This window comes from Podarcis liolepis, assembly GCF_965112155.1.
Source record: "Podarcis liolepis genome assembly, chromosome: 16".
NCBI lineage: Eukaryota > Metazoa > Chordata > Lepidosauria > Squamata > Lacertidae > Podarcis > Podarcis liolepis.
In genome coordinates, this window is record NC_139567.1 from 18,984,089 (window position 1) to 18,998,502 (window position 14,414).

At 45.3% G+C, this 14,414-nt stretch overlaps 1 protein-coding gene and 1 long non-coding RNA gene across 9 annotated transcripts in view; one reads left to right on the forward strand and one right to left on the reverse strand.

Moving 5' to 3' along the window:
- The window catches only part of LOC310696120, a 493,645-nt gene that overhangs the window by 225,655 nt on the left and 253,576 nt on the right, over positions 1-14,414 (forward strand). The window lies entirely within an intron of this gene.
- Positions 1-14,414, reverse strand: part of NCAM1 (neural cell adhesion molecule 1) — a 226,853-nt gene that overhangs the window by 5,116 nt on the left and 207,323 nt on the right. For 3 of the 8 annotated variants that reach the window (XM_083480927.1, XM_083480934.1, XM_083480933.1), the window contains 3 exons: positions 3,677-3,884; positions 3,300-3,416; positions 1,435-2,205 (listed from right to left, as the gene is read on the reverse strand). The exons of 3 other annotated variants lie outside the window; for them this stretch is intronic. In XM_083480927.1, the coding sequence (XP_083337053.1) occupies positions 1,435-2,205; positions 3,300-3,416; positions 3,677-3,884 (1,096 nt within the window). The remainder of the gene's footprint in view (positions 1-1,434; positions 2,206-3,299; positions 3,417-3,676; positions 3,885-14,414) is intronic. 2 more of the 8 variants (XM_083480935.1, XM_083480937.1) reach the window with 1 other exon arrangement.

Consider the following 14,414-nt stretch of genomic DNA (forward strand, 5'->3'; position numbering starts at 1 on the left):
TGCTTCTCAAGACTGCGACAAAAAAGCAGGATGCAAACGTTCTCCCCTCCCCCCCCCCAATTTCTTTGCCTCAGCCAGTTGACTGCAAAACACAACCACCTAGCAAGTCTTGGGTTGCAGGAGAAATGTCCCTTCGTTTGCATTTTTAAGCTAACTATATATACTAATACATGGATTGAAATGTCACAAATTGCTTCATTTGGAAGTTTTAAACTTCTTACCCCCTTTACTATTTGTGTGCTGACAAAAAATAATATTCTCAACCATTTAAGAAATGTATAAATGTCCAACAATTCTAAAATATGTTTAACAATAGAATTAGAATGTTCTCAACACAATCCCCAACAGCAGAGATACCTTCAGAGACATATGGCAAGCCCTTGGGTGACTCCTACTCATGGCCCGGGTTTCGTCCTAAAAATGGTTTTTTGATAGAAATAAGGCTGCCATTTCAGTTTCTGAAATTTTGGGAACTGTGCTTCTCATGGTTAATTGAATATGTGATTTAAGGTTTCCTAAGGCCTCAAAATGAAACTGGAAGGGTTCTGAAGACCAGTTCATCCCTACCCACCACTGGTCCTTTTTCACTCCTCCATGTGAACCGTGTTTTACCCCTCTGCTGCAACTAGAACCAAGTGAGGACTTCAGCCACATTGGCATGTTGTACAGGAACTTCTCCACCTTAAAACCGGGGCCCAAGCAATCCTCTCCATTATCGGTATTATCCTCTAGCGTTGCCTGGTTCAATCATGCTGGCTACTTTGCTCCAGGGAAAAGGTGGAAGAAAGCTTAACGCATACCCGGTTGACAGAGATGTGGGAACCCATGGCTCTCCAGATTTTGTTAGGGTACAGCTCCATTGGCTATACTAGGTGCAGCTGATGGAAGTTAAAGAGTCCAACAACATCTGGAGGGCCACAGGTTACCCACCCCTGTGACAGAATCTCCCACTTAGAGGAAAGTCATCTCTTCTAAATATCCAAATGTTAAGGCCTTCCAGCTGTAACCTTGCAAAAAAAAAAAAAAAGGACTACCCTAACGTCCATCCCTTATTTGTAGATGCAAAATTATTATCCTGTGACAAGTTGTAGCAAACAATTTGCTTCTTAGAAGCTAAAGGTGACTTCATCCTGGGTGCCTTCCAACTGAATCCCCTAAGCTGGAATCCAATGGAGCTGTTGAGATAACTTAGGAGATGAGGAAGGGAGCCTATAACAGCAGAATCTGGAGACTACTGCTTGATCACAGGTCCAAAGACACCCGGATTCTAAACTTTCTGTTATGGTTGGTTGGTTAAATAGACAGGTTAGCTTGCTTAGAGAAAGAGCCAGGTTAATTCGTAACATACACACAGAAGTGGAGCAAAAAGCACGGCACAGCACGGACAAGAGACACAGCACACGAACAAGCAGGGTTTAAAGCGGGGAGGCATACTCTGTCTTTGCAGGCGCTGCCGATGCAGAACTCTCCGGGCCGGAGGAAGCTGCTTGGCCTGCAGGTGCAGTGGCAGGAGCCGCCGTGCCCAAGGCGGCAAAAACATCCTTGGCAAGATCAATGTCTGGGGTCTTGAAGGTCCCTTCGTCCATTTTAAAGTCCTCATTCTGAGTAGCATTTGTGGTGCCCCCCGTGGCAGCCTCGGCTTTCTGGTTCACGGCATTCTTGGCCGCCTCTGTTGGAGTCTTCGCCGCGCTGGGCTGCGTGGCTTCCTTTTCTGGACTTTTGGCGCTGGAGGCCTCCTGCTTTGGCTCTGAAGAGGCTGGAGAGCTAGCGGGGTTTGGGGGCTGTGGGGCAGGGGATTTGCTGGCAGCAGCAGAGCCCTTGGGAGCCTCGGGCCCTTTTGTGGTGGAGCTAGGGCTCAGCACTGCCCCTTGGTTGGTCAGGACGCCAGACGACAAGTTGCCAGTGGCCGGGGCGGAAGTAGGAGTGTCGCTCAGGTCAACCAGGGGAGCCACTTTAGGCGTGGAGGTGGGTGGGGGCGAAGATGCCGAGGCCGCTTTCAAAGGCGTCCCCTGATTGGGAGCCACGGAATTGGAGTCGGGCATGGGCGTGGCCGGCAGAGTGATGCTGGAGGTGAGGGTGGTAGTCTCACTGGTGGGGCTATTCTGAGCGGTGGCAAAGGTTTCAGTGATAGTGTCAGAGTTAGTGGTGACTGTGGTGACAGACGGCATCATATCCTCGGTGGCTGCCGTGGTGTCGGCAGGGTGCCTGTGGGGGTGAAAGGAAGTAAAAGGCGGGGGGAGGAGGGGAAAGAAAAGAGAAACAAAACAATGAAAGCCATGAAAGCAGCAGGCGGCTGGGTGAGTCAATGCAACTGCAGAAACAACATGCGGTTATTTAACAAAGAGAGAGAAGGAAGAAGGAAGACATGGAGGCAAGAAGAACACCGAGCCTTTGGACGTGAGGCTAACCGTATTAGGGAGACCCTGAAGAATAAGGGGGCACATCCTTGGTATCAGAGGAGGCTGTTTGAAGAGAGTACCTGCCTTGACCCCAGGGCCATTTTTTTCCTAGAAAAAGAGGTGGTGGAACTTGCTGAGCAAGTATGGGGAGCACCCACCTTCCCTTCTTCGCCCCAACTGCCACTTTTGGCGACACTGCTGCCAACCTCCACCTCCAGCACACAGCCACAATCGCAGCGCCAATATGATTGCTGCAGCAAGCCAATGGTCACGACACACAGCCCCAGGTGCCATGCCACCTGCTGGCAAACAGTCCCAACCTAAAGAGGTACCGGAACTTAGTTCCGGTGAGTTCCGGGTGGAAAAAAAGCCCTGCTTGACCCTTTCTGGGTCACAATGAGATTCGCAGCACATCCTTCAAAGATGCAAATCTGCCTGAACAAACTTTATGACTCCTCCTTTGGGAATGGTCAGCAGCTGTACTTCATGCATTTCATTGCCATTCAATCCCAACTTTCACATTCCATTCCTCCACCACCGCCACAGCCCAGTATAAAACTGCCAACTGAGAATAATGCTTCAGAAATTCGATAGTCCACAAAAGCTTTGCCACAATAAAGTTTTTAAGGTGCCATGAGAGCTTTTCTTCTCTTTGGAAACATATTATTATTACTCCTGCCCACCACTTCCTCAGGATTGCTCAGCCTTCCTTCCCCCTAGTTCTCACTCCATGTGAATGAGCTGTTCTCTCTCTCTCTCTCTCTGTCTCTCTCTCTCTCTCTCTCTCTCTCTCTTGTAAACACACAGAGTTGTCTTTCACACAATGGAGCCTAAAGAGGGGCTCTGCTCCCCTCTCCTCTTCAAGGACACACCCAGGGGGCGTCTACATTCACAACATACTCTGGCTCCGTTAGCGGCGTGGTTTCATTAGGTTCCGTGTGTTTCCCTCCGTCGTGGTTCGGGGTCCGTTCCTCCTCTGTCCGCACTTCCACAATGGGCTCTTTTGATTCATCTTTCCTGTAAGGGAGGAAAGGAAGCAGGGTTAGTTGAATCCCCAGCACCTCCCAGTCTAAAAAATATCAGCTAGCAGGACTGCGAAAGATCCCCTGCAGCTTTTACCATCTAACTATGGGAGGGGTAGATGGGAGAAAGGATGGTCTTTCTAATCATGGGAAGTGCAGACAATTTTCCATTCCATTTCTTTCTTGGAGCAATGTGCAATGTAAATACAACTATATATATATGTATGTATGTATAATGAAAACAAAATTACTCACGAGAAGGCAGCCTTGCCCTCTTCCATGTCCTTGCCTTTTGCCCCAGGACCGGATTTGCCACACAGGTTGACTGCGATGCACATCAGGAGGCCACACTTGTTCAAGAAGTAGCAGGTGACGTCCACAGCCACCAGCAGGAGGACAAAGACCACAATGAGGATGCCCACAATGGCAGCAGTGCCCAGTCCTGCAGTAGGGCTTGTGCTAGCTTTAGAGGCCAAGAGAGAAAAGGGAGAAAACAGAAGTTTGCAAGTCGGGATGAACATTTTTTTTTAAGCACAGACATGCTTCTATCTAATTTCCTGTTTGAGCAGGTGAAGCATCGCTGGTGTAAGGAATACTTCATCTCCTTCCAGAACACCCCTTTTCGCCAACAAAGAAATGTCGTCACTAGAAAGCAAAACAGTTGCCCTCCTCACCTCCATTAATAAATCCAACATGTGTTTGTGTGTGAGAAAGATGCTGTTTGTAGAATTATTATTTTTTTTGCAACCTCCACCCCCCACCCCAATAAAACAGATTCTATTTATCCAAAAGAAATGGCACTTCACTCAATTTCACTCTTTGGACATAGCCTAAAACATGCACCAGCAACGCAGAAGCTAAGAATCCTGTAATACTCTTATCAAGTTGAATTCAGAACAATTAAGAGGCCACCTAGTGGCTATTAGCCAACGAAGTCTGAAACCCATCCTCCATTTTCAAATGCAACGTTGGAAGCTGGCAACTTACTCCTATCAGGCATCTCACAAGTGGAGTGAATTATAGGACTTTGGTTCTCAATATAAGGTTTTCTCTTGACCAGGCGTGGGGAACCTTTGGCCTTCCAAATGTTGCCGAGCTACAACTCCCATCAGCACCAGCGAGCAAGACCAATGGACAAGGAACATGGGAGTTGTAGTTCAGCAGCATCTGGAGGACCACAGGTTCCTCACTGCTGTTCTTGACATATAATGCAACCAAACACTTTCTAGAAATAACCTATCCTGGGCATATAGTCGTCAATCTGCAAAGTGGTGTCCTTAGTCAGCCCAGGCACCCTTTACCTTGTGTATATACAAAGAAATGCCCTATAACAAAGAACAGGGTTGCAGAGCCTGTGGGGACCCTCCCAAAATTGTTGTACTCCAACTCCCATCAGCCGCAGTTAGTATGCTCAAGTTCAGAAATGCTGGGCGCTGGAGTCCAACCATGTCTAGCAGGCCCTAAGTTTATCATCCCTTGCTAAGAACAATTTTACATGTTCCAAGATTGCAGATAACACTGCTCAAGAGAACTTAGCTGGCTGTTGGAAACATTTTTATTTCAACTAGCTGCCTTTTGACCAGTGGCGTAGCTAGTTGCTCGGGTGCCCGGTGTAGCATGCGTCTCACAGCTGGGGGGGGGGAGCTGCGTGGAGCCTTTCTGCAGCCTCCCCCTCAGCTGTAGGACGGCTGAGGAAGAGGTGGTGGACAGACGCAAGCTCCACGCTGCCGTTTCAGGCAGCGCCAAGCCTGCAAGCGCTTAAGCCACCACGTCACTCCCAGGAGAGACCCGTGGCTCGGGCATGCTGCAGGCCCTGTGGTAAGTGGTGCCAGCCATGTTTGTTGACTGAATGAAAAAGTTTCGTGAGCTCAATTTTTTAATTTTAATTTTTAAAAAACGCATATTTTTTGTCATTTTGTCACCCTCCCCCACCCCGTGAAAACACCTGGGGCGGCCGGCACCTACCACACACCCCTTCCTCCACCACTGCTTTTGACATGTGGTGACATTAGGGTCTGCTGCTTTAAATGATTATTACATTATTCTTTTCAAAATTGGTAGTTTAGTGGTGCCTTTTAATTTCTTGCTGCTTTGCATTTACTAATGCTTTCTCCTTGATTGCTGTTTCATTATGTATGCAGCTTGGTAGTTTTCAAACCAGTGGGGCAAAATACTAAATAACAACAGGACATTGTAACACAGCAACCCACCTTTAAGTTTCTGAACACTGGACTAGGAAAGTGTGGAGACCACCTATGTATTGGTAATAATTTAAATGTCAGACGGCTTTTCTCTTAACTTTGCTATGTTGCAACAGGGCAGAAATTGACCAGAAGAAAATAATAATAAAAAAGGGTAAACTGAAGGTTGACCTGGTCAAATTTCTCAGCAGGTAAATTCAATTAACCCCTCAGGAAGTGGGATTTCCTCTTGCCAAAGATGGAATTACCTACAATGCAATCAAACCCCTCCTTGGGAAAATCAGAATACAGTGGTACCTCGGGTTAAGTACTTAATTCGTTCCGGAGGTCCATACTTAACCTGAAACTGTTCTTAACCTGAAGCACCACTTTAGCTAATGGGGCCTTCTGCTGCCGCTGCGCCGCCGGAGCCCGATTTCTGTTCTTATCCTGAAACAAAGTTCTTAACCTGAAGCACTATTTCTGGCTTAATGGAGTGTGTAACCTGAAGCATATGTATCCCGAGGTACCACTGTACCTTCGTTTTCCAGAAACACCCTAATCCTGGGGAACCAGGCCTAAGCATTTAAAAGCACCATGCATGAGGCATAATTTTAGTAATCTTAACCCCTAAACTTGTAACTGACCAGGGAGGGGTAAGCTTTTAAGAGTCATGTGTGTAGTACACAAACACTATGAGCCCAAAGACAAAATTGTAACAGCAGTGTTGAACCAACTGGCACAGAACTAGCCCTCTGAATTATTTAATTAAACTATCAGTTAAATATGCATCTGAATAGTACCGGTAACTAATGCTAACATATGCAATCCATACTAATGTAATGATGAAGGATTGTAGTCAACTAAGTTCTGCTCAGGGTAGACACACTGAAATTAATGAACCTAAGTTAGTCATGTCCATTAACTTCAATGGGTCTGAATCTGTTCATGCAGATTGGCTCCTAATCTGCAAAGGAAACTATACAGTATCTTGGAAGTCGAACGGAATCCATTCCAGAATTCCAATTGACTTCCAAAATGTTCAGAAACCAAAGCGCGGCTTCTGATTGGCTGTAGGAAGCTCCTGCAGCCAATTGGAAACTGAAGAAGCCCCATCAGACGTTCAGCCTCCAAAACTAGTTCGCAAACTGCAACAGTCACTTCTGGGTTTGTGGCATTCGGGAGTCAAAATGTTCAAGAACTAAGCTGTTTGAAAACCAAGGTACGATTGTATTTGGAATCTTTTTTTGTTTCTTTGCTCCATGCTGTCTCCAGAATGGAGATAGTTGATAAGCAAGTGACCATTTTGCTAGATGTGCAGCAAGTCACCTTAGCAGTCTGCCCCTTGGTGAGGCACATCACATGTCTCTCCAAAATCATACACTACCAAATGCTGGGATCTATCAAGCAAGGGAGGTGATTGGGAGAGAAGCCATCATTCCTTGCTTGTGGCACTCAGGGGACCACTACTGGGGAACACGGTATCAACCTAAGATAGACTGCTGGTCTAACCCACCATAGCAATACATACATTTTTATGACCCAAGACTGGAATGAAGGCTTAGGGAATGGTGAATTGCAAACTCTATCCTTTGGTCCAGGGCTTAACATGTCACCTTGGAAAGCTCTGATGGAGGCAAAGTTTTCACAGGTGATAACATCTTTCACTGCACATCAGCCAACCAGGACAGAGTCTCTTTGCGGTAAGATTGCTCTTGCTTTTATTGGCCTTTGTCAGCCCTTATTAATGTGTCTTGCAGTTATTATCATGTTTTACAGATGAGGTTCAAGAGGAGACAACCAAAGCCCTACAAATCTATCCACTTTCCTAACCCCACGGTTCTGTTCTTTTTCCTGTTTTTATTCTGAAATGCATCTCACTGCTTGAAGAGTCTAAAATTAATTTTGGGCCTGAAGCATGTGCAGTTTGCCGCAATATCCCACTCAGCTCTCTCTCTCTTTCTCTCTCTGGCCTTCTATGTTATCAAGGTATACACATGCACTGATGAAGCAGTGCAAAAAAGCCAAATTAGATGTGATTGTCTGACTGCATCTCCGTTCTTTCTCACAGTAAGAATTTTGCTAGAATCATATGCTCAAGCATACCGTCTGCTTTAAAAAAAACACCCAGTGCACATGTGCATTGTACAGAGCTCTGATCACCCCACCTCAGCCCGAGCCTCTGCTGCCCTGTCAATATGAAGTTCCACTAAGAAGTCCCATATTAACCACAATCTCTCCCCAGCAAAGTCAAAGCACTGTGCTTCTCTTTTTTGCTTTGGCTGGTGAAGTCTGACGTTTGCATCAGAAGTCCATTAAGCGCTTTGCAGAATGCCTGCGCCAGCCAGATCAGCTCTCTGCCAAGATACATAATTAAACAAATTCATCACCCTTGGTTCTTGCAAGGAGAGGGAGGGGGCGCCATACGCATTCCCTCTTGTAATGTATTCTAAATTCACGCATGGATTATTCAGCTGTTAACAGTCTTCTCTCTCTTGCCAGCTATTGGAGGAGAAACTTTAGCAGAGACGTCAAATCTTTCCTTCTCCTCGTCTCAAATTCCCATCTGGGAAATCCAAAAGAAGCAGTTCTGAATGCCTGTGGTACACATTCACTCTTATATGGCACTTTAATTCTGGCCTAGGGACGGGGACAGAAGAGGCATTTAGTGAATGCCAGAGGGGTCCCTGCCTTGGGGGAAGATCTCTGAAACAAGTAACATCCTGCTAGTTGGAACCGTGAAGGCTACATTTAGGAAAGGCCATTAACCATGAATGCTAAACTAAACCTCAATGTCCAGTAGTATATATACCTTTTGCATACCCAATTCTTCTTGTATTCTTCAGTCATCCAACGAAGCTGAACATTGGGAGATTGAAAGCAGACAAAAGGAAGTGCTTTTTCACACCGCACATAGTTAAACTATGGGATTTGCACCCACAAGTTGTAGTGATGGCCTCCAACTTGGGCGAATTTAAAAGAGGTTTAGACAGATCCGTGGAGGATAACGCTATTAATAGCTACTAGCCACAACGGCCATGTTCTGCTTCCACTGTTGGGGATGTATATATAATAATAATGCTAGACCCTGGGAAACATGAGCAAGATTGCAGACTTCCCATAATGGGGCATCTGGATGGCCACTGGGAGAACAGGATACTGGACTATATGGAGCTTTGGCTTGTTCCAGCATCCAGGCTGTACTTATGATGGTGGGGGTGAAACAGCAGGGATTGACTAAGCACTATTATACTCTGTTGGTCAGATTCTTGGAGGTTTCTGACTCTATCCCGGCAACACAATCCCAGACTATACAGACTGTGAGCCAGATCCATCAAATACAGTTATTCTGTGCTGTGACTAACTGGTGCGGGGCATTAATTCAGAGCTTCAAAGAATGCTTGACTCATTGTCATTCTGTATTTTGGTAGGGTCTCTCTCCCTGTCCCACTTTGTGCCTCATGTTCCTTTCCGGCTCCCTTGGGTGTTAGGTGGTTGAGGAACCACAGAAGCACATCTGGAGTTGGATATGAAGGTGAAAGCTGGACAGGGGCATCACTGGTTCAGCATCCACCTTTGAGATGAGACAATTGTGCAGCTCTCTCCACCTCAAATATGTAGGACGTTTTAACCAGCAGCTGGAGCAAACAAAGAAATCTGCAACAGGGTGGAAGGAACAAGCATGGGAAAAGAGGACAGGAGGCGGGATCAGCAGGCTGCTAGCACATGTCTTGGATTAGAGTGGACCCCACCACGCTAGAAGATTTAGATTGGCTTCTGATGAATTGGAAGGCTAGGAGCCAATTGGGACCCCGAAATCCCCCAAAGAAATAGGGGAATATGTACTATTTCTTAAACCTTCTTAGTTGGCTGAGATTTCTGAATACAGGCCCTGTTCCTACAAGGGTGTAGTAAGCACTGGACAAATTATGGGCCACACAAAACCATGTTCAAGTACTCTCCAGTGCAAGATTATAGAGACCTTCAATGTTAAGTGTCTTTCTCCTCTGTAGTGCAAAAGACTGAAGTACTGATCTGCCAACAGCAGAAGCTCTGCCAGGAGACCACCAAGGGTTCCAGCAGAAAGTATCTGACAGGGCTGGGAAAGACCCATTTTCTGAAACCACAGAGAGCCATGCTCAGTCAATGTAGACAATACAGAGCTAGATGGGCCAATCTTCTTACTCAGCATAAGGAAGCTATCTAAATGTTTCCAGAATGATCTGCACCTCAACCTGAAGTGGTTTCTTTCAAATCACAACCATTGCAAGCAGTTCTGCAAGTACCCAGTCCTTTAACAGGTTACTGGGATATCATTTCCAAGGATAGCCACTTCTTTATGATTCCTTTGCAAGTAACTTTTAGTGCTGTAACACAATGCCACACAACTTCCAAATGTCCAAACTGTTACTTTTTAAGATCAGCAAAACAACCACAACGAAATGCAGGTTGAAATTTGAGATTGGATTATGTATGCAAAGTTTGAAACAAACACATTTCACCATTGAATGGCCAATATCAGGAGTGTATAGGTGCAGGTAATGAGCAGTGAACCCCCACAGAAGCACACTAGTTGCATTTTGCACATATATACTATCTTCACTTCAGCTCAAGGGAAATTGTGTTTGTCCCTTTAGAAGGAGGAGCCAGCTCTAGACAGCACTAATTGGTGTGCTTGTGAGATGCCACAAGGTCACTGCCCACTCCTCATATTGCAGGGGCATCTTCTCATATTTTTAAGCAATTGATCTTAAAATCACATGATGGGCCACAGCTGAAACCTCCAGGTTTGGTCTTTGACATCTCCAGGGGTGGACTGGAAAGTCCTGAACCCCAAAGATCTGCTGCCAAGAGTAACACTGAACTGGACAGACCAATGATGTGACTTGACATAAGGCAGAATCCAGATAAATGACTGCTGTGTTAAAAAATAGTCAGAAAGCTTGCCTGAATCATGGCGATAGAGGGACAAATTACATATACATAATCAGCCTTTGAATCATCATTAAGTATGTCTGTCATTGCAAAGTCAGGAAAAGCTGGGCTTGCTCCATGAGCAGTGAGCGGGCAAAAATAGATGACCCATCTCCTTTTTAAATATGCCTGTATCTGCCATGCAGTAATTCTACAGTAGTGGGGAACCTCTGTCCCAGGTGCCAAATGCAGCCCTCCAAACACCTCTATATTCAGCCTTCAAGACTCTGTTTAGGCCGTGCCTCCTCCACAGGCCCTGCCCTGCACCCTCTTTGAATGCTTATGCCTGGCAGAACTGTGCTCTTGAAATGTTAAAACACCTGTTGTTTGCCTGGATGGCAGTATGTAAGGTGTTTGTGGGTATGCAGAAACCATTGACTTCTGCATGGCTGGAATGTATTCTACTGGACAAAGAGCCACATCCATTGCTCTGACCCATCCCCCACTGGCATGTGGGTCTAATAGATCACAGGGCACAATCCACCACAAATATTTCTGGCAGAGCCCAACTGCCATTCATTTTCCTGTTCAGTGTAGCTGTGGCCAATCATGTCACTGGACTGTTGGGAGATGAGAAGATTTACTTATTGTTGAATTGTAGAGTTGAAAGGGACTCTGTGGGTCATCTAGTTCAACTCCCTGCAATGCAGGAATCTCAACTAAAGCATTCATGGCAGATGGCCATCCAACCTCTGCTTAAAATCTCCAGTTAAGGAGAGTTCACCACGTATCAAGGGAGTCCATTCCACTGTTGAACAGCTCTTGAAAGGTCTATATGATACTTTTTTAAAGGGCCATTCTGCCCATGCCTGAATCTGCAAAAGGAAGGCTGAAGTATTTATCCAACACTTCTCTCTGACTTTATATCCATCAATATGAAATGAGACTCAGAAATCTCACTACTTCCCTTATGTGGCAAGTGGTCTATGGTCCGCCCTCCAAATATTGATATATGCCAAATCTGTGGGTACAGGAGGGTCCCCAACCTCCACAAGCCTTCTTGGACCCATCAGTCATAGTGAGCTGATAGTACTAAGCTACCTTTGAACCATGAAGGCAATTCAACCACAGTTGTAATGTGGAGTCGAGGCTGTAAGAATGGGAAAATATTCCAATTTAGCTTTCTCCCAGTTTCTCATTTTTCCAGCATTCTCAGTTTACCAAACGTCCGCATCAATTTGGATTTTCCCCCTATAGAACTGTCACATGAAAATTCAGATGCATTTTTTGTGAGCATTTCTTCTAACATACGCATTTTTGTACACAATTTCCCCTAATATACAGATTTTTGCAAGCAATTTCCCCTAACAAGATGTAGCTTTGTATGTTATTTTCATTAATATTTGCATGTTTGTGCATACCTTTTGGTTCGAAAACTGCATCACAACATTTGGAGAAGTGTATTTGTGTTTCAGTTCATTCATTGGACTGAGAAGTATGGCTAGGTATTTGCCTTAAAATGCAGAATGAATGAACAATGTATCCCACATCCCCAAGCATGTGTCAGACCTGGGTGAGGCAGGTAATCGCTGTGAGTTCACGATCCCTGGAGTGCCATGGTGGTGATGCAGAGGGACGTAATGTTGTTGTGACAACACTATGGCTTTCGCAGCACCCAAGATGGAATAATATGCTGTCGTACCACACCTGTCCTCAAATAGATTGTGTGCAGGGGGCGGGGAGGTGTAGTGAGTGTAAAATAGCAAGGACACTGCAGGTCACATGCAGTTTGTAGCTGCACATCTGTGCATGCAGAAATTCAGAAAGTGATAAGGAACCTTTCCTCTTGGGTGTCCCATCTCCTCACCTCTCCAAGAGACATAGGTACGAGAAGAGAAGTCACGCAAATTGTTGCAGTGAAGACAACAACATACAGTGGTACCTCAGGTTAAGTACTTAATTCGTCCTGGAGGTCTGTTCTTAACCTGAAACTGTTCTTAACCTGAAGCACCACTTTAGCTAATGGGGCCTCCTGCTGCCGCCGCACCGCTGGAGCCCGATTTCTGTTCTTATCCTGAAGCAAAGTTCTTAACCTCAAGCACTATTTCTGGGTTAGCGGAGTGTGTAACCTGAAGTGTATGTAACCTGAAGCGTATGTAACCTGAGGTACCACTGTAGTTTGTTTTCTTGGGGATGGAAGTAGACTGCAGAAAAAGAAACCCCTTTGCAAAAAAACAAAACAAAAAAACCTTCCTGAATAAATCCAGCAGCTCTTTTTCGTCCATTTGGCTTGAGGGGCTTGAAATGTCCACTAAAATGCTAACAGACACACATGTAAGCAGAGAACAAAATAAAATGTGTAAACATTTAAAACATTTCCTATGCATAAGCATCATTGCTGTGTTAAGAGTGGATACATATGTTGACAGCTCCGAGTATATGGAATGGAGCAGCCTGCCAAGCCCCACTATGGAAAAGTGGCTTCTATTAGGACTTAGGGTTGTTCACACATGCAACCTTTGCTCAGAAATGCAGGCCAGGGTACTGTGCTGTCAGGAAAGCTCATCAGCTCAACGCAGTGCCAGGGATGTCCTGGCATACTTTGCCAGGGGTCATTCAGAAGGGATCAGCCTGGAACCTGTATTGAGCAACATTGACTGAGACGATTTTACAACATTCTACTGTGCTGGCAGCTTGAAAGTTCTCCTCTCCATTAGCAAGCTGAGACTGAATTGCCTGTGAATCCAGACTCAACACTCCACTATCTGTAACTGTGAATTATTCTGACTTTGTGAGCTAATTCCGAATGTGGATTTCCATTGCACAAATTCAACTGCAAACTCCATCTCAACTGACTCGCTATGGATTCTGAATCTCTGAATTTTGCTCAAAATATGACACAGACCTCACTCTATCAGTACCCCAACTCTTAGCTGGGCACTGAACATTCATAGTTCGTCTTTTCACTTGAACTTTTCAAGCAGCATTTCGCAATCACCAAGCACAGCAGGTGCAAATAAAATGTGTGTTTCATGTATAGCTTTGCAAAGTCATGGGTATCATGATGAACAATCTTGTGTATCATCTAAATTAAACCCTTGCTTTCAGACAGAATTATCTCATACCAAAAGCATTCCTGAATAGGAATGGTAAGAAATTCCACCTTTATCAGAATTTGAGCTGGATTCTTGGGTCCTCATTGGAATGGACCAATTCTAGATCAAATCTGGAGGGAAGAGATGCCCCCAGGCTGCAGGAGGTCTCTCTCCACATCTTGAACAATCCCCAAGGCTGTGCTAAATTATTTCCAATTCCAATCCAGACCTTTTGGCAAACTTCTAAAACAAACCAGAGTGGAACGACAGGGTTTCTCTCTCTCTTTTCCCCAAAGGTGAGCCTTCCTAACCTTCTGTTAATTAATTCCACTTTCTAGGTGTGATGGAATTTCCATGTAATGCTGTGTGGGGGAAAATCTGGTGGGCATGCATCCATTTTGTTTTGTACTGATATATGAGAGAAGTTTCTAAAAGGTTATAATAAAGCACAAATACCAATGAGCTGGACTCTAAATGGGAGATGTGCTAGATGTGCTATATTATCTCCTATTAGCTAGCACTCATATGACAAAGAATGTGGTGACAAAGGAAAAATAGTATCAGTTTGGCAGGTTATGTATTGCCAGCTAACCTTTGACTGTTGAAAGGGCAGAGAGCAGCTTCTTATGAACTTCTCAGCACAGCAGTGGAAACCTAGACCAAAATGGTCATACAAACTTGCACTGTACAAAGCTGAACCAGCTGGTACTCAAATGACTTTGTCTGCCTGCCATTTGATGCTAAGGGACCCAACTCATGATGAGCATGTTGGCAAGCACCGGGGGTGGGCATGGGCTAACCGTT